At 39.0% G+C, this 27,995-nt stretch overlaps 1 protein-coding gene and 1 long non-coding RNA gene across 3 annotated transcripts in view; one reads left to right on the forward strand and one right to left on the reverse strand.

Annotated features, from left to right (window-relative positions):
• Positions 1–3,361: 3,361 nt before the first annotated feature.
• The window catches only part of STK33 (serine/threonine kinase 33), a 167,549-nt gene continuing 142,915 nt past the window's right edge, over positions 3,362–27,995 (reverse strand). For both annotated transcript variants that reach the window (XM_030333370.1, XM_030333371.1), the window contains exons 12-13: positions 22,545–22,751; positions 3,362–4,197 (exon numbers count right to left, since the gene is read on the reverse strand). In XM_030333370.1, the coding sequence (XP_030189230.1) occupies positions 3,985–4,197; positions 22,545–22,751 (420 nt within the window). In that variant the 3' untranslated portion in view covers positions 3,362–3,984. The remainder of the gene's footprint in view (positions 4,198–22,544; positions 22,752–27,995) is intronic.
• On the forward strand, positions 13,670–27,995 carry LOC115525944. Its single transcript, XR_003972497.1, has 3 exons — positions 13,670–13,680; positions 20,416–20,422; positions 27,926–27,995. It is a non-coding gene; the product is annotated as an uncharacterized LOC115525944 (long non-coding RNA).

Consider the following 27,995-nt stretch of genomic DNA (forward strand, 5'->3'; position numbering starts at 1 on the left):
TCCCCAGCGGAAGCCTCTGCCAGGCCCTCCAGTCCAGCCGGGAGACAGTGTCCCAGGCTAGGGGAACCCTTGGCTGTTACAAGTGTTGATTGCTTGCTTGCTTGCTTTTCAAAGAATGTTTTTCTTTTTCTTTTTTTTTTTATTTTGAAAGAATGAGAGAACATGAGTTGGGGAGGGGCAGAAAGAGAGAGAGGGAGAGAGAGAATCCCAAGCAGGCTCCATGTGCCAGCACAGAGCCGGAGGCAGGGCTCGAACTCACAAACAGTGAGATCATGGCCTGAGCCAAAACCAAGAGTCGGACGCTTAACCGACTGAGCCACCCAGGCATCCCACAGGTTCTTTAGACTCCAAAAGCCGCGACTGGAATGTAAGACCTAAATGTGAACCTTCAGGGTCCAGACAATTTCAGATCCAGTTGGGTAATGCTCGATGTATTTTGCTCTGGCTAGGTCCAACTCTGGGAAATTTCCTCTGCCATCGCCTCCCTCAACCCTAGCTAGTGACCACCCAGGTGCACCAGTTTGCTTCAGGAAGAACTCATTTAGGCTTTTTGCTCTTCACTTTACTGCTATTCAGTAGGAGGTCAGCAACCACAGACAAAACTGCCCCAGGTCAAAGAACAATGCAGAACTGACAAGAAAGGGTCCGGATCACTCTGGGTCCCAGGAAGAGACAGATGGTGCACTCAAATGGGGTAGGTGCGAGTTCAACAAAGAGACTATTTATAAAGGTACTGAGAGAGTTAGGGAAACCCACAAAGGAAGACACAGTACCCAGGGCAATAGCCCCTGGTCTTGGCCTGGAGGGGCTGCCAGCAGGAGCTGAGGCCTGCAGAATGAGAATACGGTGACTTCCCAGCAGCCCAGTATGGAAGGCCGTGGGGGAATCGATGACTGGCCCTCGGCTTTCCTAGCCGATGTCCTATTGGTGACTCCCACTGACAGAAGCCCAACATATCCAGAGGCCCAGGGAGACTGTTCATGCAGTCCCTAAAGATCAGTCTCTCGGAGTGGAGAGGGCAGAGCAGGGCAGAGTGGCTCTGGAGGGGCACATGGAAAACAGCCAGCTCAGGGTCGTTTCCCAGAGGCCACAGTTTCTTGGTCTCCAGCCAAGTGCAACCATTATAGGACACAACCTCCGTGGCCAATTTCAAAGCTCTGCTTACTGCTGGGAATGCATGTTTGAACAAAGCCTTTATTCTCTCTATTCCAACAGCAGGGCTGGAATTTAAAAAGCTTCATTTTCAAGACTGGCTGCTTTTGATGTGTCTAACCTGGAACTTACATTTTGAGTCAAATAGAATTATTTAAACAAAGCATTTCAGTGATAAGCACAAAATGTTTTGGGGTTTTTTCTTCTTCTTCTTTCCCCTCCCAATACCACAGAACATTCCTACTCTCAGAGGGTAAGGGCTGTTCCGTGGCCTACATCGCATCCTCCCTCAGCCTCTGTTTCCCCGGGCTTCGATTCTGCAGCCCGAGTCTTCATCCGGGTGTGCCCGGGCACAGGCCAGGGAGGGCGAGGCTTACCTCAGACGGGCCTGGAGCCAGGACTCTGCAGCGCTTCCCTCCTCTGACTCCTGCTCCAAGTTTGGCAGAAACAGGTGTTGTCATCCAGTCGTCTTTAGTCATTATACTTTGTCTTCTTTCTGCTCCCTTTCCCCCAACCCATCTCTCTTTCTCCTCTGATTTAAGCCCTTTTCTGATAGCATCTTCTGTTCTCCTCAGCTGAACCTCTCCTCAGCCCCAAGCCTGCATTTATCAATTTTATCTCCTGCCTCGACTTGTCTGTTATTCAAGTTGGAGCGTAATCAGCATGTGCATGCCTTGGCAATTAGGCCTGCTCTGTACTGTCCCGGTGTCCCTCTGGGTCCTGCAAGCCCATCTCTCCATGCAGTGCATACGAGGTGTCAGAGTGATGGTTACCAGTGCCTTGGAGCTGGCCTCTCGGTCACTGAAAACCATTCTAAAACAGAAGAGCTACTTTTTTTCCACAGCCATGAAAGCAAATGAAGAGAGCAAGGCCCAGATAGTAAAGAGGTACAGTCGTTGCGGCAAAAAGCTCAGACCTGGCCTGGTCCAGGGGTTACACACAAATAACAAATACAAATAATGTGAAAATTCCCCTTAGAAAGAGTGAGTTCGGCTTCTATCAAAATGATTCTACATAAATAAAACGAAGGCCTAGACAGATGAAAGCTGATAGAATGATTTTTATGGTGGGAAGGACAGTCAACCTGGCATGGGGCTGGGGAAGGCAAAGGTGCAAACACAGTAAAAGCTATTAAATGACTTCACCTTTCACTGAATGCTTAGTTCTGGACCTTTGGTCAAGCTTACTGAGTAGAATTACTAATTTAAGGCTGAAGAGCAATGTGGACAGAAATTTGGATAATATTAAATTTAACATCAGAATTCTCTAATATGTGATACAAAAGACTATATCACTATGGAAGTAAGAGCATTTTAGATACAGGGAATATTCCATTTTCAGCCTTAGGGGATGGACAGAATCTAAGTCACCGTCTCAGCTGGCTTTTCTGCAAGGAGATCAGCAGGCTGCTATTACCCCTGCCTTTAAGAGCACCACCGAGGAAGGGAAATATGAGGCCAGGTTTTTCAGCAGGCAAACAGGACATACTCCTCAAAGATTGGCTCACTACATCCTGGGAGGAGGCCTACAGCTCAGGAGATGGTTTCTGGACTCCTGATAGGACTGGAAGTAATAATCAGTAAGGGAGAAAGACCTTGAAGAAGCTATGCCAACTCCAGTTCTAAAATAAAGTCTAGACAATTTAAACCAGGTCCACTTTAGCTGGCAGATTCCCTCAGGGGAAGCACACTGTAGGTACTAAGAAGGTCCTGACAGAGCTAGCCAGGGACAACGCATGTTAGTGCTACCTTTGACCCCCTCATAAGTACAACAGTGTCTTCCAAATTAATCACAAGAAGTACTTCTATTACCATTAGCCACTGAGTGGATTTATATGCAACTAAGTACATGCTCAGCAGGCTCATTTTGGAGGTCTAAGACAATCCCATCGGGAGAGGTGGAGTGAAACTAGAGTATTACTTTATACAAGTAAAAGCAAATGCAGATTGTTTCCTTAGAATTTGTTTGGAAGGCCAAGCAAAGCATCTACTCACCCAGTTTGACCTCGAAAGGCACAACAATTTCCCTGGGGTGGAAAGGAGATACTTGTAACACCAAGAGTAATGATGTATTTCCCCCTGTATCCACTTCGTGACCTTCCCCAAAGATATGTGCCTACCTTTGCAGAAGCAGGCCAAACTCATAATTTGCATAAGGGCTTAGAGGACCTTTTATATCCACCTCTCGTTAACATAAAAATTAACGTGCATGGGTGACATCTGTCTTTTATTGATTCAATCAATATATTGGGAATTTAGCAGCAACTTAATGGCAAGCAGTTACAAAAATCTCCTATTCTTCTACATTTAAAATAAGTTGTCTTAAATAATCTACACCAACCTAAAATCACAAGAACACATGTGAATGGCTGAAGCACTTCTGCTGTTATGCCTATGGCAAGTTTATTAGTAATTTCCTAACAAAATCTCCTAGTGCAAAGCGCACATAATTATTTGGGACCTCCATCACCATATTTGGCTCTCATTTTCTCCTACAAATAATTGTGCCCAAATACAAGAATGTGAAGTAAAACTGAGCAAGTATGCCCACCACCTTGCTTTGAGGGCGCGTGCTCCTCTAAACAACTCTCAAAAACCTCGAGTTAACTGCAGCCACAGCTCGCCATCAAGCCTGTTGGTGGCTGTTCTTAACACTAGGCTGCCTTGAAGATCCCTGGCTCCGAGGTTAAACTGGTGCAAACACATGGCAGGGCTCAGCGGGGCTAAAAGACTAAAAGCTCGACATAGTCCTGTCCTTTCCCCCTCCCGTCTCCTCACTTTAGCGCTAGAAAGAGCAGCTCTGTGTTTGTACTATTCACCTGTGAAGGGAACCTTAGAGTTTCTTTTTGGTTCTAGGCACGGCATTGGATTTAGCAATGTATTTGGTTGCCGGTCCTTGGCTTGACGTCATGGGGGATTTCTCTGGTTCTCCCTTGAGTCCGGCTGGAAAGTTTCTGCTACATGCAGAACTTGCATGCTTCGAGTCCGAGTTGTCCGCGTTTTCCTTCTTACTGGTCACAGGAAATTTCTTTGCATAAGCAGTGGACTGGAAATAAAGGGAAAGGCCTGGATTACTTTTCAGACACGAGGCAATATCTATCAATTCAAAGAAGCAAGGGACTACAAAGTTGCCCAGGATTTGCAAGGCGGAGCACTCTCCAGAGGGGAGATAGAAACTAATCCCATTGTAGGGCTGTCATTAAATGCCCAAGTAAGTTCCTTTAGCACTTTCAGGAAAACAGAACTGTTTAGGGTTTGGTGTAGTGCAAACCACAGGCACAATTTCAGATCCTCTGCCATGCGAAACAAAAGTAAACATCTGGCAACATTTGCATAGGGAAGTTGGCCAGGACATAACCACACTCATTTCATCTTTACAGAATTCCAGGCCGGCCCTGGCACGTGTACGGCTGACCTGACAGGCACAGCACAGCACAGCTACGCCTCCTGACCTGGGCACAGTCGCTGCATATGGCCCACTCCTCGCGCTCTCGCCATTCTCTGTGCTCACTCCGGAGCCTGGCTTCAGATCCCGGTCACACCATGTGGGCAGGTCCACGGACCTCTTGGAGTCTCGATGCCTCACGGGTAAATGGGGAAAACGTATTTGCACGTTTACTACATGGGTTTATTATGAGAATGCACTGAGATAGAGGCCATGAAAGTACTTCTTCAAGGCACAAAACAAACAAAAGGGATCTCAATAGGCAATTGTGTTTTCTCAGGTCACCTCACCCCACTGTCAAGGAAACAGTCTCTGATTCTGCTGTCGTGAGGGAAGCAGAGTCCATTTTAACCTTAGACCCATTTTATAAGTAATCACTTCTCTGGGCGCCATGGTGGCTCAGTTGGTTAAGCTTCTGACTTTGGCCCAGGTCATGATCTTTTCTTTTTTTAATGTTTACTTATTTTTGAGACAGAGAGAGACAGAGCATGAACGGGGGAGGGGCAGAGAGAGAGGGAGACACAGAATCTGAAGCCGGCTCCAGGCTCTGAGCCATCAGTCCAGAGCCCGACGCGGGGCTCGAACTCACGGACCGCGAGATCGTGACCTGAGCTGAAGTCGGACGCTTAACCGACTGAGCCACCCAGGTGCCCCGGCCCAGGTCATGATCTTAATGTTCTTGAGTTTGAACTCCATGTGGAGCCCCGCATCAGTCTCCGCCCTGACAGTGCACAGCCTGCTTGGGATTCTCTCTCTCTTCCTCTCTGCCCCTCCCCCACTTGCATTCTCTAAATAAATAAATAAATAAACTTAACAATGACAACAAAAAAGAAGTGAGCACTCCTCATGAAATGAAGCTGAGCACAGAGTTCTAAAAGAGCAGAGAACGTATTAGGAGAAGGGGACACAAGCAAGGTGGGGGATGAGACAGGGGAGAATAGATACAGCAGGCCTCACAGACACAAAATGGTCTGGGAAGGGCTCGTAAGTTTAACGCTCTGGCAAACGCAAAGTTACTCTACATCTGGATCAATAATCAGGTTAACAATTTTCAAAGAATCTGAAAAGACTACATGTAACACTGTACAAATAAACCTGGTGTTTCTTTGATCACTCAGGCCCTTGTGATACAAATGGCCATGTTTTATGCCCGGTAGTAGGCACTTAATATATATTTGTTCAATGAATAAGTGACCTCCCAGTGCAGCAGCAGAACTTCGGGTCATTTACGATTTTTGGTACCTGTATTTAAAGAAAGAGAACATTTACCTGACATTTGCTTATTGCAGACAGGCCTTAAATATGTGTCTCTTCAGAACATCACTCATGTAGGACTTCCTAACCATGTCTGCTAATTCTTGAGCTGGTAATTTTGTACATTGAAAAAAATTAATTTGTATAAATTTAGAAATGTAAAAAAGTCCTTTTCTCCATAGATTTATTTCACCCACGAAAATGTCCACATTGCTTCTCTGTGTATTCTTTCACAAAATAGAAAATACTGAAAATGCATCAGCATTCCGTAACATAGATTGTATCCTCTCACTGAAAACTCCCATGTTCAGCAATACGGTGAGGGTGAACTCCCCTAATGCTCCAGTAACCGGCCGGAGAGAAGCTGCGTTGTTTAGAATAGCACTGATCCCAAAGACAGGAAACCTATCTTGGAAATTTCAATTCATGAAAGTTTAATCCTATTAAAAGGTGAATCTAAGTGTAACCTTCACTCTTTTGATTTTCCACCTTTTGAGTGATCATCCAAGTAGTTGAGGAAATGTCTTTGAACACGTCCACTACAACTACTGTTTTACAGAATAGGAACACAGATTCAGCCATTTTCTTTTTAATGTATTTATATTCATATGCAGCTCAACACTTCCATTCTTCCTCATGGTTCCATTTGTTAATGGACTTGAGTCATTAAAGTAGACTCAGAAGTTGCAGTCACCAGAAAGAAATACTCAGAGACAGTCTCTGTGGGCAGGGTTAGTGATGTAGATGATTTTTTCTTTTTCCCAAACGCATTAGAGGCTCTGGTGTTTTCTTCTTGGATAAGGTAACTTAAGATTATCCTCAGAATTTTCTGGCAAAGGGGAAAGAAAGAGAAAACTAAACCAGAATGTTTGGTTGCTTTAGTGCAGAAATATGGTATTTCTGTTTCATTCTACAGCAAGATGAGAAAATATTCCTCAGCAACATTTCATTATTTTATTTATATCTAATTTTAGTGATGTATTTTTAAAATAGGTGGTACAACCCCATGATTTAATAGTCACAGTGTTAAAAATCTTCTCCCTGCCCCCTAGTTGACTCTGCTCTGCCCCACATCAGGGACAACCAATATTATCAATTTACAGTGTATGCTTCCAGAGAGTTCATGCATCTTCAAGCAAATATTAAGTGGAACCAGATTGAATTGGTAGTCATTTCTGCAGGTCAAAACAGCCTAATAATGGCAATTTCATATGGTTCCATCTAATCCATATATTGACATGCTTTCTTCTCCCTGTTTTCATCCAAATGGTAGCTCACTGTAAGTGTTCTTTCACACCTTGATTTTTTTTTCAACTAATGATTATTTTGAGGATCCTTCCACGTCCATATGTAAAGAGTTCTCATTCTTCTTTTTGGCTCTGCAGTATTCTCTTGTTTGAATATTTATTTAGCCAGCCCCTTCACAATGGACATTCAGGTCGTTTCCAAACTTTTCCTAGTACAAATAATGCTTCTGTGAATACTATTGCACTTGTGCCATTTTGTACATGTGTAAGTATATCTACAGGCTATACATTTTAGAAGCAGGACTTCTGAGTCAAAACATCTATGGATTTGTAATTTTGAAAGGTATCGCCATATTGCTTTCCAGTGCCTCTGTACCAACTTATATTCTTACCGGCAACATATAAGTGCCTGTTTTCTTATTTCCTTTTCAATTTGGTATTTAATACATGTTAAAACTAATATAGTCAACCATGTTTTCTTTGAACTCCAAGTTGGCCCAAAACTGGCTGCACTGAAACAAATCTCAATACTTGTTCTTTTACTTCTTGGTAATATCAATGCAAATCTACTCACCTTTATACAGATGTTTATTGTAAATGCTTAGAAGCTTCTGTGTATATGTGTGCACCTTGTAAAACGGTGTGTGTGTGTGTGTGTGTGTGTGTATGCACATGTGCACACTTTACCATTTCCCTGCTAATTTGCAGTTGCATTAAGTTTAGAATGCCATTGTTTAGGAATCAGAATTGTAAGAGCTTTCCTGAAGCCTCTGAGTCTCCCCTCTTAAATATCACCTCTGATATTTGAAACTGTGCTCTGATGCTAACAAGACATGGATGCAGGCCGGCTCTCATGATGTCCTTTAGACTGAGCTGTAGCTTTCTTCACCAAGAGCCAAGCCACTCACTTCCTTGAACACAAATGGCCAAGGCAAATTCCAGCTTCCAGGCTTTTCTCTAGGAATATAAACAAATCTTAATGTTTCAGGGATTTCCTTTGTAGGTTATAGGTTATCTAAATTTTAGGTTTCTCCTTTTCTTCTCTCACAGTTGAGGGGATTCCTCAGGGATCTATGCTGTCACTGATGCAATTTTACAGTTTTGTGAGTAACGTGACAGAAAAATGAAAAGTGAAATTACCAAGGCTATAGGAATTACTAAGATCTTCTAGGTCATAAAAGGCAAATAGAAGGCGATGAGCTCCCATCCTGTTGTACAGAGGGGGAGAAAGATGAGAGAGGAATTCAATATTCAGTACTAGGGGAAAAAGAGTTTAAATGATCATTATGAGATTGTTGGCCATCATTATCAGTCCAAAAAGGATCTACAAATCATTGTAGATTGTGCTCTGAAGATACTAGGGTAACATACCATTGCACAGTGATCAAGAAAACCTAGCTATCATCAGAAAGCATTTTAGAAATAAAGAAAAAAATCCTTTATCCTTACATAAAATCATGAAGAATTCATACCTGAAACACTGCAAATCAGCTTGAACAGAGATAAAGGAACCAGGAAAGGTTTACAGACAGGTCACTAATATGATTAATGGATGGAGGTTTCTTTACGAGAGAGAGCTCTTTAGTCTAAAAATATAAAGAATAGAGGACATATATAATCACAATCTGTAGAACACACAAGGGGGAAGATCTCAGCTCTGTGCTGTAGTCAAGATGGTTATACCAGGGGCGGCCCCAAGCAGCATTTCAATTGTTCCTCATCTTTGACAGGCTCTTTCCACCTGGGACGGTTGAAGAATAGTCAGTCCTACTGGAGGTGGAATGATGGAAAAGATGACCTTACAAGGTTCCCTCCGGTTTCATCTTTTAGTAATTCAGCACCCATGGCCTGATTTCTTCAGCTCATATTATTAATCTTGGAAAGGGGCTCCATGTGTGCAAGGGGAGATATGTAACAAGAAAATTGGGCTAAATATACATATTTCATTATTCACTGGCATAACTTTAACCTGATGAACTCATCTGGTGATAATGGATGCAAAACCTGTAAGCTCTAGGCATATCCCTGCAAGTTAATACCAGTACATGATTACTAGAAACTGTTACCATTTCTCTGAATTTTGAGTAAAATACATGCTATTTAAGTAAAGTGGTTTATCGCCATAGCAACCATTTCTAGAGTCACACATTCAAATTATAGGCCTGCACAAGGTCCAAGTGACAGAACATTCTGATACAAGTTTTCAGCTCCAGTTTGCTTGCAATGGTCACCCACTTTCTCTCACATTCCTGTGGTTTTCAGAAAGAAGAAGGAAGGGAAAGAAAAACCAAAGGGAAGAAGAGTAATTAACTTCCAAATATATAGATTTCTTCTATAAGGCTATCTACATAAATAGCTGGGCCTTGTATGGAGTTAATGAAAATAAAATCTAACTTGCAAATCAGGGAGATATAAATTTCTCTTTTCTTTTTTAGTTGAAGTATAATTTACATACAGTAGAATGTACAAATCTCAAGTGTACAGATTGATGACTTTTGACAATGCATAGACCTGTATAACCAACACTCAATCAAGAAGTAGAACAATTCCCTACAAATTGCCCTGGGTCCACATCCCACTCAACTCCCTCCCATCCTGAGGCTACAGGTGTTCTGATATAGTTCAACATAATTACTTTTCTAAAACCTCATATAAATGAAACAACATACAGTATGTACTCTTTTGTGTCTGACTCCTTTTCCTTAACATGCTTTTTTAATTGAAATTTTTACTGAGATTTAAGAAAAAGAAATTTTTATTGAGATAATTATAGATGCTCATGGTATTGCAACATATGTTTTCGAGATTCATCCATGTATTAGTGGTTCACTCCTTTGTATTACCAAGTAGTATTCCATATTTTATGGATATACCACAATTTGTTTATCCATTCTTCTACTACTGGATATTTGGACTGTTTCCAGTTTGAGGCTCTTTATACATAAAGCTGCTATAAATATATTCTACAAATCCTTTCCTGAACTTATACTTGGGATTTCTGGGTAAATGGTAAGTAAATGCTTAACTTTATAAGTAACTGCCCAACTGGTTTCCAAAGAAACTCCATCATTTTGCACTCCACAAAGCAATGTAGGAAAATTCCAACTGCTCCAATATTTGCTAAATGGACTGGATTTTTTAGATTTTGGCAATTCTAGAAAGGATATAGTGATATATGTTGTGGCTTTTCCTGTTATCATTTGCATTTTCCTGATAACTAGTGATGTTGCACATTTTTTTCACATTCTTATTGACTATTAGTGTATTTTCCTATCTGAAATGTCTGTTCAAATCTTGTGCATATTTTAAAAATTGAGTTGCCTTATTGAGTTGTAAGAACTATCTCAATATTTTGGATACAAGTCCTTTGTTAGATATATTTATTGCAAATATTTTCTCCCTGTCTGTGGCTTGCCTATTCTTTTTCTTAATATGCTTTAGATGAGCAAATGCACTTACTTTGAAGAAGTCCATTTGATCTGACTTTTAAAGATGCTTCCTGATGTTCTACGAAATCTTTGACTACTCTCAGGTTAGAAGATATTCTCCTATGTTTCTCTTAGGAGCTTTATAGTTTAGCTTTTAGATTTAGGTCTACTATCCATTTCAAACTAATTTTTGTGTATAGTATGAGCTGGAGGTCAAAGTTCATTTTCCCTCATATAAGTATCATATTAGCTCAGTACTGTTTACTGAAAAAAAAAATCTTTCCCCCTACTGAATGGCTTAGAAATCTGTCAAAAATCAATGGACTACCTAAGGGTGGGCCTATTTTTAGACTCTATTTTGTTTCCATGATGTATTTGTCTATTCTTACATCAATACCACATTGGACTGATTACTATAACTATATAGTAAGTGTTGAAATCAGGTCACATAAGTTCTCCAACTTCATTTTTTTGTGTTATTTTGGCTATTCTAGGTCTTAATGTATTTCCAAACAAATTTTAGAATCATCTTGTCAATTTCTAACAGAAAAGCGAAGTCTTAGATTTTAATTGGGATTGCTTTCAAGTCATAAATCACTTTGGGGAGAATTGACATCTTAACAGTATCAAACTTCCAATCCATAAACATAGTCTTTCTCTCCAAATATTTCCATTTTCGTCAATTTCAGTGTGTTGTGGGATTTAGAATAAATATTGTACACATATACTGTTAGAGTTAAGACTAAGTATTTTATGTTTTATGATATTTAAAATGGTATTTTAAGTTTTGCTTTCTAATTATTCATTGCTAATATATAAAAAGACTATTTTTGTATATAGATTTTGCATCTTGAAAACTGTTTAACTCACTTTTTGTAGATCCCATGGGATTTTTTTTCCACAGTCAAAATAAAGACAGTTTTATTCTTCTTTTCCAACCTATATAATTTTCTTTTATGTGCCTTGTTGCATTGGCTAAGATCTCTAGTACAATATTAAAGAGAAGTAGAAAGGGTCATCTTTGCCTTTATCCTACCTTCAGTTGGAAAGTGTTCAATATGTCACCATGAAGAATGATATTAGATACAGAGGGTTTTGTTTTAATATAAAAATCCCTTAATATGTGAAAGAAATTCCCATCTGTTCCTAGTCTACTGAGGGTTTTTCTCATGTTTAAGTGTTGAATTTCATCAAATTATTTTTTTCAAAATTACTGAGATAATCATGTGGCTTTTCTCCTTTACCTATTTTTTTAATATAAATTATTGTCAAGTTAGCTAACACACAGTGTATACACAGCTAACATATAGTGCATACAGTGTGCTCTTGGCTTCAGGAGCAGATTCCCATAATTCATCGCTTACATACAACACCCAGTGCTCATCCCAACAAGTGCCCTCCTCAATGCCCATCACCCATTTTCCCCTCTCCCCTGCCCTTCCATCAACCCTCAGTTTGTTCTCTGTATTTAAGGGTCTCTTATGGTTTCCCTCCCCCTCTGTTTACACCTATTTTTTCCCCTTCCCTTCCTCCATGGTCTTCTGTTAAGTTTCTTAAATTCCACATATGATATCTGTCTTCCTCTGACTTATTTCACATAATGCTCTCCAGTTCCATCTGCATTGTTGCAAATGGCAAGATTTCATTCTTTTTCATTGCCAAGTAGTATTCCATTGTATATATAAACCACATCTTCTTCATCCATTCATCAGTTGATGGACATTTGGGCTCTTTCCATAATTTGGCTATTGTTGATAGAGCTGCTATAAATATTGGGGTACATATGCCCCTATGAATCAGCACTCCTGAATCCTTTGGATAAATTTCCTAGTAGTGCTATTGCTGGGTTGTAGGGTAATTCTATTTTTAATTTTTTGAGGAACCTCCACACTGTTTTCCAGAGTGGCTACACCAGTTTTCATTCCCACCAACAGTGCAAGAGGCTTCCCATTTCTCTCATCCTCGCCAACATCTGTCGTTTCCTGTTGGCTGTTAATTTTAGCCACCCTGACCAGTGTGAGCTGATATCTCAGTGTGGTTTTGATTTGTATTTCCCTGATGATGAGTGATGCTGAGCATCCTTTCATGTGTCTATTGGCCATCTGGATGTCTTCTTTGGAAAAGTGTCTATTCATGTCTTCTGCCCTTTTCTTCACTGGATTATTTGGTTTTCAGGTGTTTAGTAAATTACTTATAGAATTTGGATACTAACCCTTTATCCAATATGTCATTTGCAAATATCTTCTCCCATTCTGCTGGTTGCCTTTTAGTTTTCTGGATTGTTTCCATTGCAGTGCAGAAGCTTTTTACCTTGATGAGGTCCCAATAGTTCATTTTACTTTTGTTTCCCTTGCCTTGGAAACATGTCGAATAAGAAGTTGCTGTGACCAAGGTCAAAGAGGTTTTTGCCTATTTTCTCCTCTAGGGTTTTGATGGTTTCCTGTCTCACTTTTAGGTCTTTTATCCATTTTGATATTACTTTTGTGTATGGTGTAAGAAAGTGGTCCAGTTTCATTCTTCTGCATGTTGCTGTCCAGTTCTCACAGCACCATTTGCCAAACAGACTGTCTTTTTTTCCACCGGATACTCTTCTTTCCTGCTTTGTCAGATTAGTTGGCCATATGGCGAATTATATTTGTTGATTTTGGATGTTAATCCAAAGGAATCCCAGGAATATACTGTATACTTGACCATGATGTGTCATCTTTTTAATATGTTTCAGGATTGTTTGCTAATATTAGTTTGGGATTTTTATGTCTGTATTTGTGAGAGATATTGGCTAACAATGATCTTTGCTTATAATATCCCTGTCATGTTTTGGTACTTAAGTTATACTTGCTTTATAAATGAGTTGGAAAATATTTTAAGAGTTTGCGTAACAAGCTTTCTCTTCTGTAAATATTCAGAATTAACCAGTGAAATCATTTGAGATTGGAATTTTCTTTACTGACAACTTCTTAATTATGGATTCAATTTTTAAAGTAAATATAGAACTATTCATATTTTCTGTTTTGTATATCTACTTTGATGTTTTTTAAATAAATCTGAACATTTCATATAAATTTTCCAATTTGTTGGCACTAAGTCATTCACAATATCCTCTTGTAGGGAGAGTGCTTAATTTGTTGTTCTTTTTCTAGCTTATTGAGATGAAAGTTTAGATTCATTGTTATTGCTATTGTTTTAAACCATCAATATGATTTTATATTTACTCACATATTTACTCTTGCTGATGCCCTTCATACTTTTTTGCAATCAATATTTCTATCTGGGATTCTTTTATCTTGAGAATTTTCTTTGAGCATTTCTTATGGTAAGATATGCTGGTAACAAATTCTTCCATCTTTTTCATACTTGAAAACATCTTTTATTTTATCTTTATTTTTTTTAAATATGAAATTTATTGTCAAAATGGTTTCCATACAGCACCCAGTGCTCATCCCAACAGGTGCCTTCCTCAATACCCATCACCCACCCTCCCCTCCTTCCCACCCCCCATCAACCCTCAGTTTGTTCTCAGTTTTTAAGAGTCTCTTATGTTTTGGCTCCCTCCCTCTCTAATCTCTTTTCTTTTTCTTTTTTTTCTTTTTCTTTTTCTTTTTCTTTTCCTTCCCCTCCCCCATATTTTTGAAGAAAATTATCACTATAGAATTCCAAATTGGCAGTTTTTTAAGATTTATTTCTGTTTCCACTTAACACTTTAATGACATCACTCCATTGTCTTCTGGCTTCCATTATTTCTGTTGATGCATCAAATGCTGTTCCTTTGATGCCAACATGTTCCCCAGCCCCACCCTCCTAACCCTGGATGCTTTTACAATTTTCTCTCCCTAGTCTAAAGAATTAGAGGACAGAATTCAAAGCAACCACAGACATAAGAAAGTAATGAGGGAATCCCTGAAAGGAGAGAGCCAGAGAAGGGGCATCTTAAATTCTTCCCAGCTAAAGAGAAATGAACTGACCTAAGGTTTGAACTGCTGGCTAAGAGAAAACTTGCAATTTGTACCCAACCAACTAATTGCCTGCTAAAACAGAAACATCAACACTTTTTGGAGGAACGCAGTTGAATCCAGAGTCAGCACAACATAACACTTCTAATCTCTAGGATACAGTCCAGAACTACTCAACAGAAATAATAATCAATAGAGACAAACCCTGAGGTGACCCAGATGTTGATATTAGCAAACAAGGATTTTAAAGCAGTTATTACAACAATTACCAATGATGTAAAGGAAAATATTCTTTGAGGAAAAAAGAAGGTCTCTGAAGAAAAATAGAAATAACAAAAAAGAATCAAATGGAAATTTTAGAATTTAACATCTAAAATTAAATATTCACCAGGTAGGTTTAACAGAGAAATAGAGACTGAATCAAGCTGCAGGGAAATGATACCAGATGGAAAACTGGATTTTCAGAAATGAAAGAATAACAGAAATGGTAAAATACCTGGGTACATATAAAAGACAAAACTTCCTGGAAATATTTATGACTATTTAAAGCAAAATTAAAACATTGTTCTGTGGGGTTTATAATTATGTACCTATAATACATGTGACAATATTAGCCTAAAGGCAGGATAAGAGATGAATGGACCCAAATTAATATATTTTGAATTAAAAAAAAATTTTAAAGCCCAGCAATTAATCTTATGACCACTATTATAAATTCTTGATCAGATATATTGTTTATATCTGTTTTGATCAATTATTTAGCTGTCATTTTTTCCAGGAATTTCTTTCGAGGAGAATTCTTCTGTTCTGTCATTTTGGCCAGTCTTCTGTCCCTCACATGTTTTAAAAGCTTGTTATGTGTCCTGAACCTGTGAGCACTACTGTATTAAAGAGGGGTCATACACTGTCTAGGGCCTGGACCTTCAAGAGGTGTTTTTTGGTTTTTTTTTTTTTTTTGGAGTGTGTTACTTGCTCTCTGTTGTTGTGACCCTGGTTGCTTTATGTCCCTACTCGTAGTGATGTTTTGGACCCTCTACCAGGTGTGCTTTGATTTGTTCATTGAAGTAGCCCTGTGGACTGCCAGGTTGTCCTTGTAGGCCCCAGGAGCCGTCTCTGTCACTCTGTAGCCCAGACTCTTGGAATTCAAAGTACTCCGGCATCTAGACTGCTGTGTTTGAGGGACAAGGGAACTTCAGGTCCTTTATTTTTCTGACATGTCGGATCTCCTCTCAGCCAATTTTTTTTTAATTTTTAAAAAAGTGTTTATTTATTTTTGAGACAGAGAGAGACATACCACGAGCAGGGGAGGGATAGAGAGAGAGGGAGACACAGAATCCGGAGTAGGCTCCAGGCTCTGAGCTGTAAGCACAGAGCCCGACGTGGGGCTCAAACTCACGAACCACAAGATCATGACCTGAGCTGAAGTCGGATGCTTAACCAACTGAGCCACCCAGGCATCCCTACAATATATTTTGAATTAGAGCAATATTTGTTAAAATCCAACCCAGTGGGTATCCTAACAGCTACAGTCCCTAAGGGGAGCTGAGCAAAAGCCAGGCTTGGGACAGGATAGAAATGATTTGAAAGGATTCAATAATACATTCCTTCAGCTGTGGAAATCTGGCTAAGCTTGTGGTGAAACTTAATTGGAGTAGCAGGGACAAAAGCCTTATTGTTTATGGAAGCCTACGAATCCAAATTGGCAACTGGCATTGTAAACAGCTTTGGATCAAAGAACAACATGTCAAGATTCATGTTAGCACAGTTATTTGCATCTGTATTAATCATCTATTGCTGCAGTTATGCTACTGTCTTTGGGAGGACGGTAGCATTTGGGAGGTCCCCTAAATCACCTCTAGTTTCCATGATTCACTAGGAGGACTCACAGGACTCAGAATATAGGTGTACTCATGCTACAATTTATTACAAAGCACAATTAGCAAAGGTCAAAGGTACTTGAGGTGAAGTTCAGTAGAAACCAGGCTCAAGCTTCTAAAAGCCCTCACTCAGGAGTTACACAGAATGCATGTAATTACTCCAGCAACGAGCTGTGACAACACATATCAAATGTTGCCAACCAGGGAATGTCTTAGAAATGGCACCCTGGCTTTTTATTGGGAAGTGGTCATGAGGGCAGTCTCTGCCTAGCACCTACCAAAATCCCAGACTCCCAGAAGGAAAGCAGGTTCCAGCATAAACCATATCATTTGTACAGAGTTTAAATAGAATAAATCATTTTTTAAATATTTATTTATTATTTATTTTTGACAGAGGGAGAGAAAGAGTGTGAGTGGGGGAGGGGCAGAGAGACAGCAAGACAGAGAATCCAAAGCAGGCTCCTCACCATCAGCACAAAGCCAGATGTGGGGCTCGAACCCACAAACCATGATATCATGACCTGAGCTGAAGTTAGATGCTTAACTGACTGAGCCACCCAGGTGTCCCAGAATGAATCATTCTTATCAGTTAATGGTAGCAACCAAATCCAAGTTCCCAGAAGCCAGCCAAGGGCCAACCTCGCAAGCAGTCCTTTTCAAGGATAGCATTTTAAGTCTGCTATGTTAACTGTTTTCGGGACAATTACATAACTAATGACTATAAAAGTCTCAGTATCTTATAACAACTAACACTGCTTTCTCTCAGTTAGCTGTAGGGGGTAGCCATGGTAGACTCAACTAGACTTCAGGCTTTGTATTAGGTTCAGATCTGCTTCACAAATCATAGTTCCAGGAATGGTGGCTCCCTGCAGGCATGTTCTTCTCATGTCAGGTAGCAGAAATACAAGAGAGCAAGCTAAATCAGGCAAACACTTTTAAGGTCTCTACTTACAGCATACCTCTTAACATTCCATCAGCCAAAGTAAGTCATACAGTTAAAACCAACATTAGAGGGATGAGAAAATATCCTTCATCTACTCTAGTGGGGAGAACTGAAATGTCACATGGCAAAAGATGTGAATGTACAAATCCTTTACAGAGAGGGATTAAATAATTGGAAAAAATAATCTAAGCTACCACAGTAGGGATCTAGGGACCTCACAAAATTCAGAGGGCAAATGAGATTGGAAGCATCACCTTATCATTTTTGAAAATGATATTTCTTGGTTTGTTCATTAGTTTATTGAAATACCTATACCCAAAAGAGACTTGAAGCTGACAAGAAAAAATGTGCAATTTTAGTAATATTCTACGCAAGTTCTTTAGCGATATAATAATCAAATAATAAAAGCTAACATTAATGAGTGCTTACTATGTCAAGAGTGTCACATGCATTATTCCATTTAATCCTTGGTTGATACCATCATTATTTGCATTTTATAGATGAGGAAACAGAGGCCTAGAGATTTTCCCAAGGTCGTAAAGCTTGTAAGTGGTGAAGCCAGATTTGAATGCATGCAGCCTACATCCAGAGATTGTGTTTTTAGCCATTGTATTTTAAGTGTGTGCCAGACTGTGACGTTTCAATTTTGGACTACAAAAGTGTGCCAAAGTTGTGGAAGCACCACCAAATCTGCACATGAGTCACATGGGCTCACAGAGCTAAGGTTTAATTTGTCAAGAAAAGAAAATCTTTATCCTCCTCAACTAAAATACCAAGAAAACCTGACTCTTTCCCGTAGAAATATATCAACATACCATAGTTCAACTGTTTCATTTCCATGTTATTTAAATTCAAACATTTCTTGTCTTTGAAGAACTGCTACATGAATACATTTCATTGATCAAAATAACTGCAAAGTTTCTAAGCAACCTTGAATTTCTACTTTCTAGACTAAAGTATCTGCTACACGTACCATCTCCTGTGACACTGTAAAGGCCATGTTTTCAGTCAACAAAACTAATCACAAGAGAAAACAATTAGAAAAATCTTCCATTTTCATTAAACAAGTACATTCAAGACTGTTCAATGAGTAATTGAACAACTAAGAAGTTTCTCTTTTATGAAGCAAGAATTCTGTAATGCAGATATACTTGTATCACATCCAGAATTTTTGGTCCTTCCCTCCATAGTTAGAGGGAAGTGCATTTTAATTACAGATATTCATTTCCCACTTGTTTTCTGAGATTAATAAATAATGAAAGTATGGTAGTATGCATCTGAAATCACTAAGGACATAATGTTAAAAGGCATACTCCTGCAATGAGCAATGGTCTGCCAACCATCTCATTTGAAGATGAGTAAATGTTATTGTAGGAACTAAAGTCTTGGGTATCTCTGATAAAATAGATTTAAGCACCCATTGTAGGGGTACCTGGGTGGCTCAGTCAGTTAAGCGTTGGAGTCTTGATTCAGCTCAGGTCATGATCTTGTGGTTCGTGAGTTTGAGCCCAGTGGCGGGTTCTGGGCTGACAGTGTGGAGCCTGCTTGGAATTCTCTCTCTCTCTCTCTCTCTCTCTCTCTGCCCCTCTCTGCTCATGCTCTTGTGTTCTCTCTCTCAAAATAAATAAATATACATTTAAAAAAAAAGAACCCACTGTAGGGAACTTATTTATTTTTTAAAATTCTTCAGTGGATCTTTTTTTAAAGTTTATTTATTTATTTTGAGAAAAAGAGAGAGAGAGACAGAACATGGGGGAGGGGAAGAGAGAGAGGGAGAGACAGGGGGAATTCCAAGCAGGCTCCCCACTGCCAGCAGAGAGCCCGACATGGGGCTCAAACTCATGAACCACAAGACCATGACCTGAGCTGAAATCAGGAGTCGGATGCTTAACCTACTGAGCCACCCAGGTGCCCCCACTGTAGGGAATTTAGAGGGTTACTAAAAACATAAAACATTACCTAGATGTACTCAGCCTATAAAACACAAGATACACACCAGAGAACATTTTTATCCTCGAAGACACAATTACCCAAATTAGACGAAAAATTGGAAGTAGAAAGAAAAACAAAAAGGACAAGGCCAAATGCCATATTTGAAGACAAGTTTGAAAAAGCACAGAGGAATACCTACCTTAGTACAGACATGAACAATGAAGAGATGTGGACTATATTTGTCCACGATGACCTGGGCATTTGGAACTAAGGGATGGTTATTCAGTGAAAGAAGAAGGTGCTTAGTTCGAGTGTTTTTTATATTGTTTATAACAAATCCTCACTTTCTCTGTTAGTTTTCCAAGAGCTCTGCCACTTAGCTAAAAAGAATGATTACCCTGGTTTATAAAAAATACAAAATCAGAGCTCTAAATGGATTTGTGAGATTTTCCAGAAGAGAGAACAATGATACAGTGGAAAGCAGGAACTGTTGGCAGATTTCCACTTAAAGCCAAATTTCAAAAATTTTAATGGAAAAAGAATGTCCTTAATTTTCTAGGTATAAATTATTTATATTATCACATCAAATTGTTTATATAATCTAATTTTAACAAACAATTTTCCCCATGGGAAATATTTTAATATTCATAGAATAATTTTAATAAAATTAAAATTTCACTCTTAAGAATATTAATTACAATATGAATCCTGTGTGGACTCAAGAGTAAATGGCAAACTCTATTTTTCAGTTATCACTTGAGAACTTTACACTAGAATACTATTTACTGTTAATGAAGATTTGAAAGAAAAGAAGTAATTTCTTAGCATAAACTCAGCTTCAATATAATTAACAAAGTAACATATTTATTCATAAAAATCCATGAAAAAACTTAATATGTTAAATGTATCAGAAGTCTTTCTTTTAAGGGATAGCACTTTTCAGAAAAACTCCTGCACAAGGTAATGTGTTCCCCTCAAGACATCACAGCCAAAACCTAAGCATTGGAAAGTTCCTTAGAGGACATCCAGGCATCCAGGATTCCTGCTACAGCATTTCTAACAAGTAGCTTTCCAGAGCCTGTATGAATCTTTCCAATAACTGGGAGGTGGGGTCTACTATCCTTGGTCCAGCCTATTCTAGTGCAGGGGAGCTGTGACTATAGTAAAGTTCTTCCTGCTGATGAGTAGAATCTTTGTTCTTAAAATTTCAACCTACCTGGTATAAAATTAATACCACTGGTTATATAAAGTTCTAGCGTCCATAAAGCACCTCAAATTCCAATTCTTTTGTTCCCTAGTTGGAAGTAGCTAAGAATAGCACAGAAGTTCTATCACTCTAGGACTTGCAGAAGGAAGGGGACAAGAGGGTAGAGGTGTGACAGAGCAATGTAAAAGGAGACAGAAGACAACGAAATATTTGGTTCACAAGGATATTTTATGTCAGATTCAGTGACAAACATGGATACAATCCAAGACTACAAAATATAAAAGATGATATGGGTGTATGTGGTGTACGTGTAAGTATTTGTGTTGGTATATATATGAGTATATGTAGATGCATGTGTGTATATATGTTTAATACATGTGCATGAGTGCATGAGTACATATATAGTTGACCCTTGAACAACAGGGGTTTGAACTGTGCAGGTCTGCTTATAAACAAGGATTTTTTTAGGTAAGTACAGTACACTCACTACTGTAAATGTCTTTTCCTTATGATTTTCTTAATAACATTTTCTTTTTTCTAGACTACTTTATTGTAAGACTACAGCATATAATACATATAATATACAAAATATGTGTTAATCGACTATTAATGTTATTGGCAAGGTTTCAGTCAACAGTAGGCTATTAGAAGTTAAATTTTGGGGGAGTCAGTAGTTACATGCAAATTTTTGACTGCATGGGGGTCAGCGCTCCCCCACTCCCATTATTCAAGGATCGACTGCATATATGTATATGGCATATGCATGTATGTGTATGTGTGTGCATGTGTGCGTGCATATGAATATGTATGTATAAAATGCCAAGTCAGCCAATAGAAAAATCTGCAAACTATGTTCAATAATGGAAATGCAAACATGGGTTTTTAGGGTATTATTTTTAACAACATAGAATTCACACAGCTACTAAACATGGCAGGAGTTATTAACAGACCAGAGAGGATGAAGGGAATTCAACAAACTTATGTTTATATTACGGTTTTAGAAATATTATTTTGAAACATCTGAGTCATGGAATGTGAAACTTATTATCTAGATATTTGCTATTAAGTAGATGAAGAAGTTCTCAACCAGTAAATCAAAATCAACCAGTAGATCACTCAGTATGTCAAGTCTCTTTCTGCAAGTGCTAACAAAGCTGATATCATGGGAGGGTAAGGGCCAGCAAAGCCACACCTTCCTGGGTGCAGCTCAGGGTCCACCGTTACAGGCCTTGTCTGCACTCTACCTATGCTATGCTTCAGGGAGCCAGCCAGCAACAGTTCCTCACAGGGGTCTGGGTTGCCCTGAGGTGAACACAGCCCCCACTGACAGGACACTCAATTATTAAAAGAGAATTCAAATACGTTCATTAGATCTCAAGATAAGGAAGAGAATAAACACAGAGAACATACATAGAACATATATTTTGTTTCACGCAAACATAGAAACAAAAGAAGAAAGGGTTTGGGTAAATCGTTAGGATATTAAATTGTTACTAAATTTTACTCACCAAAAAGAATAAAACTCTACTCAGATCTAATATGGCAAAATGATAAAGCTACATAAACAGTTTCAGTTAATCATAAAATTGGAAACAGATCATTGGATGATGTAATATATCTTTTTCTAGGTAACACATAAACCCATTCCAAATTGTATAGCCTGGTAAAGCACAAAAATTACTACTTTTGACCCATGGGCCAAATATCACACACCATCTGTTTTTGTAAATAAAGTTTTGTTGCCACATGGCCCCCCTCATTCATTTGCTGTCTGTCTATTTTCATGCTAAAACATCGGAGTTGAGAAGTTGTGACACAGACTATTATGGCCCACAAAGCCTAAAATATTTACTCTCTGTTCCTTCATGGGAACAGTTTGCAGACCCCTGCCCTACATAATTACAGATCTTAAAATAAACACGTAGGTCACACTGCTAAACCATGACAGTCTCGGGGGAGGAAAGAACTTCACTTGCTTTATCATGTAGGCCCTTCCTTACAAACCAACAACAAAAAAGAATTGCAAAAACTGTTCCAAGGGTTGTGAGGGTATTTTACAGTTTGGAGAAATGAAGTAATTGCTCTTCCTACTTGCTGTGTTGGTTCCTACCTGTTTTTCCTCCTCTTCATCTGAAGTGCTACTGGTGTTCTGGACATTTCCGCCGGGTCTGCTGGGTTGGTAACCTTTCAACTTTTCTTGAATGGACCAGTTTTTCTCTGGATGTGTTGTGTCTTCCTCATCACTTTCTGGGTTATTTTTCCATTGTTTCATCATTTCTAACACATTGGTTGGTCTTGCTGAAGAAAGTATGTTGCCCTAATATTAACAATGAATTTTTGGTGTTATAAACCGTTTAGAAAATTGAGATTTTTACATCTTTTAGTAATATATTTCCCCAAAGCCAGTAAATTGCATGGAAAAACTATAATGCTGAATAAATAGCAAAACTTCTGATGCCCTTTGGAGCATACTTCCTGCACTGACATGGCTCGTACCTCTTGACTGATCTCATGTACAACCCGTTAGGGTTCGGAGGTGGGGCAAGACCCCCTTCTAGAGCTATTTGTAGAAAACTAACAGGGAAATGCAAAGAATGAAAAAAACTTGCCCCAAGTCTAGTGGGTACAACACTAAGGACAAGTTTATATAATATCAAAATGTCTAGGTAGAAATGCTAAATTCAATTGAGTAAACACTGTTAAACAGCCTCAAAATTGTATTATCTCATGCCATTTCATGGAGAGACACTTTATTGTCAGCAGATCTTATTTAAAATTTTTTTTTAATGTTTATTTATTTTTGAGAGACAGAGAGAGACACAGCGTGAGTGGGGGAGGGGCAGAGAGACGGAGACACAGAATCCGAAGCAGGCTCCAGGCTCTGAGCTGTCAGCACAAAGCCCAACGTGGGGCTCAAACTCACGGACCGCGAGATCATGACCCGAGCCGAAGTCAGCCACTTAGCCGCCTGAGCCACCTAGGAGCCCCTCAGCAGATCTTATTTTAAAATGGATTTTGTCTGTATTTGCATTGGACATTTTTGCTTTTGGGGTTTCTTTATTGTCATTTCAAATAATATACGATACAATAAACAAAAACAAAAAAACAAAAACAAAAAATATCACTGTGTCCAAGAATATAGATATTTGATTTTTGATTTAAAAGCTTTTATTTGAGAGGCGCCTGGGTGGCTCAGTCGGTTGAGCGTCCGACTTCGGCTCAGGTCATGATCTCGCGGTCCAGGAGTTCGAGCCCTGCGTCTGGCTCTGTGCTGACAGCTTGGAGCCTGGAGCCTCTTTCAGATTCTGTGTCTCCCTCTCTCTGACCCTCCCCCCTTCATGCTCTGTCTCTCTCTGTCTCAAAAATAAATAAACGTCTAAAAAAATTTTTTTAAATAAAATAAAAGATAAAATAAAATAAATAAAAGCTTTTATTTGACTGGAAGATTTCAATATGATGTGGTCATTTGAGTATAACTAATTCAGCACACTGCTTTTATCCCAGATGTGACTATCCCATATCAAAGTTGACTGTTTTATATTAACAATATTTTTCTCAAATATAATATCCCACTTCGTGCCAAGAAATACATGAATGTAGTCTCAAATGGCTCCCGCTAGAGTAGGAATGCCTTAAATATTTTTGCTCCTAACTCAGACTAGTAGAGAAAGTTTAGACAAGTTTGGATCACATTTGGATTAAAATGGGAAATTCAGGTGTGGGCACAGCTATGGAGTGATTCTGCATTAACTTGGTATGTGGGTGGATGGAAGCATCAGTGACACCAAATACTATGAAACAGGGCAGTGTAAGGGCAGCCATCTGAGCACGCTGTTGAGGATTTGTAGAGTTTAACAGATTTGTGGTTAAAAACACAAACACATTAAGTATGGAATGGTAACAATGAAATGAGGATCATTATGCAATTAATTCCCCATGATTCTTCTATTTCATCCTGTTTTAAGAAGTTCTATATTCTTACCACTTTCTTAGCATCCTGCTTTTGATAAAACACTACCCATAGCATCCTCTACCCGTTCACTCCCAGAATTCCTTCACCACGCCTTCTGCCAACCCATAGCCTACATTTCCTCCAAGGCTCAATTTGAGTCATCTCTAGTCAAGCATCCCAGAACTTCAAAAGATGTTGTCATCTTAAATTCAGATGAAGTACAGAAGGAGTCTCAGTAAAAGAGTTGGGATTGTCTACAATGGTAGAGTCTCTGATCTCTCATCTGAATGAGTTCTGACCTCCAGGGCTCTGCCAACAGCCCTGTTTGATCCCTATAATCCATCTAGCTTCTATTACAACTTCCTGGTTTCATCCTGATCTTTAGCCCCAATTTTCATGTAATTACAATATCAGCTCCTCGAATGCTAGTAGACAAAACTCTGCCTCAACTTGATTCTTTCACTAGCAGACAGACAATCTGATATTATCTATGTCTGTATTTCCAGTCCTCAATTGCCCTTCCCTGATAAACTTTCTGTAAGGTAACTCTTTAGATACTATGGTAGTCACAAAGGCTGCTCACCTAACATTCCTTTCTTCTAGGCATGTTGTAGACCTCTGCCTCTCTTCCTCTTCTGGGATATGACCATGTGAATTGTTTTGGCCAGTGAAATGTTATTGGAAATAGTATATATAACCTCTGGGTGGAAAATGTAAAAGATGGTGTGCAACGTATCATATCCCCAATTCCTTCATGAGTAACTACAGAAGCAGAGAGATGGAGCCTCCCTCAGCCTGGATCCCTGAGTGAGGGCAAAGTAAAACAAAGCCTCCTCCTCTCCTCCCAGCCAATGTGCGATGGAAGACATAAAGGACACTGAGATTTGGGGGTCATTTGTTACCACAGGATAATTTAGCCTGTCCTGATATAAATAGCAAATTAAACATTTGCATTCTGTAAGTCACTTCCAAAAAGCCTTAGAAAGAAAGAATGAGCCCATGGTACAACCAGCATACCCAACAAAACTGTAATGACTACAGAAGTCATATCCAATTAGCACCATGTGATAGCCCATTTATTCAGGCAGTCCTTGCTTTGCACAGTCCTGATGTGTATGAATTTCAATCATCATGACTTAGTTAAATACTATCAGTCACCCAACAACACAGTTCAAACTGCAGTCACCATGGTATACTAACACTAATTACATGAAGTTCAAACTTCACTGCTAGCTCTTCAATCCACAATCACCATGTAAATTACAGATGTGCATTGTGATCAGTGACGGATCATGTCACTTCTTTCCCAGTCTGTTGTGACGGGACACCGGGCATTTGCTATTCAGTTCACACACAGGCAGCAAAGCATGCAGTTGTGTTGCCTCCTTGCCTCCCAGTGAACTTGCCAGCTAAGAAGAAGGTGTAGCAAATAAATGAAAGGGGATCAGGCTGGAAGTGGAATCTGAATCAAATGTCAGTGGAGCAATAGCAGAAGCAGCTGACCTTGGAAGCATGGACACTGCCACCATTTGAGAGAACCTAGCCATGCAACCCAAGGAACTTGGTGAAGGCAAACTTATAAACATAAATGGGAGGAAAGTGGTGTGCAGAAACGATGCAGGTGCCCCAGAGACTGTGCAAAGAAGGTGACATTTAAAGAATTTTCAGAGATAATTTATGACATTGAAAGCACAAATGATAAAAGTTGGAAGCTGACCCAAACTTAGAAAATTGTATTATAACTCACCAAAATATAAAAAAGACGCTTCCCTCTGTATTGTATTATATTCAAGCAGGAGAAGGTAAGCACTGTTTAAGCTAATTTTGATAAGTTTTTATTAAAAAATTATATACTTTAATTCTGATATTTCTAACGTTTTAAACTCCAATGCACTAAAAAATCAGTTTATCTTTCATTTCATTTTCTAAGTATTATAACCAACAGTTTTCAATGTTTAACAAAAAATTTTAAAGTGCATGGAACAATCCTAATTTTCCCCAATGATTATTAACATCACTTTGCTCTTTCAACCTGCATTGTTGTTTTTATGGTCCTGTGCTACTATACAAACCAAGGATTCCCTGGATTATCTTGAATCTGCATCTCCAGCAATCTTTCAAATGCTTGGTTCACATATACATATGCATAAGAGCTTGATGACTGACACTCTAAATGCCTAAAGTAGAGCGCTTTTGCACTCAAAGAAATGACCCTATTTCTCATTCCAAAGAGGCTGTGGAGAAAAGAAAGGATTCAGGATAGGACATTATTCCCTCCGAAACATGCTACTTGGAAATCTCTAACTCCTTGTTTCTGACATTCATGTGTGATACCAAACAGAGCACAAATAGTGATACTGACTCCAGACTTTCCCTGTTGTCTACAGTCCAGTCAATAACTTACTAGACTACCTTCTTCTTGCTTGTTAGCAGTTGGAGGAGGAATTGCATCGCATTCTTGGACTGACCGATGATTAAGTGACCCAGGGCTATGTGTCATGAGCCTTCTAGGGTCAATAGAAACTACAAATGAACCAATCACCCAAAACAAAGATGGGTGGAATTATTAGGGCAGACACTGTAGATTGTGTAGATTTTACCATCAGGACACTACCCTCTGAATTTCCTTTACTGGCTTGGGGAATCAGGGGTCAGACACTGAACTCATCAACTATGAAATAGTACGAGGCAAGAAAGCGGCAGTAACAGACCAATAATCTGAGGCTTTCAAAAGTAGAACACCAACCTTTTGGTTACTAAATTTCCACTTGTTTAACTAACAGATGGCTGAGGCTATTTTACTTTGAAAAATGGAAAATGAACACCCATGGAGAAGAAGCGTTGGCAAAAACTGAGATTTGGATTTAAAACCTTAGTATTAAATGAAGACCACAAATGGAGACCCAAACATATGCCCTCATCTAACATACTTCTCAAGGACGGCAACTCTAAGTATTTGGTAAACAATAAGTATGCAACAAGTATTTTTAAATGAATGAATGAACAATATTCATGAGCTGGGGTGAGGTGATACGAAACATAAAATTGGCAAAGCTAAAAGAAAACATTCGAGGTCTTTAGCTTTTGGTCATCATTCTATTTCTTGTAAATAGCCAGAACTCGTCATTTTGTGATGTTCCTAACAATATATATGTATTCTTAATTGAGTATAGTTGATACCTAGGAATAAATTTTTTCAATAGGAAAGTGGAATAGTCACTTTATTAAAAAACACAGAAGAATGTTCAACTTCACAAAATTAATAAAACCCAAATCAAAACAATGAGATGCCAATTTTCACTTAACAGATGGACATAAGTTTAAGTTTGACAATACTCTGTATTGGTATGGGTGTGGGAAAACAGCGTTTCTCATCTACTTGCTTTTTTTTATTGGATCACATAGGAAATCAAAAGGGAATTTGTTTGTTTAATTTAAATTTTAGTTAACATACAGTGCAATATTGGTTTCATGAGTAGAATTCACCGATTCATCACTTATCTACAACACCCAGTGCTTATCACAACTGCCCTCCCGAGTAGGGGTACATGGGTGACTCAGCTGAGCATCTGACTTCGGCTCAGGTCATGATCTCACGGTTTGTGAGTT

Source organism: Lynx canadensis, chromosome D1 (assembly GCF_007474595.2).
Source record: "Lynx canadensis isolate LIC74 chromosome D1, mLynCan4.pri.v2, whole genome shotgun sequence".
In the NCBI taxonomy this organism is placed as follows: Eukaryota; Metazoa; Chordata; class Mammalia; order Carnivora; family Felidae; genus Lynx; species Lynx canadensis.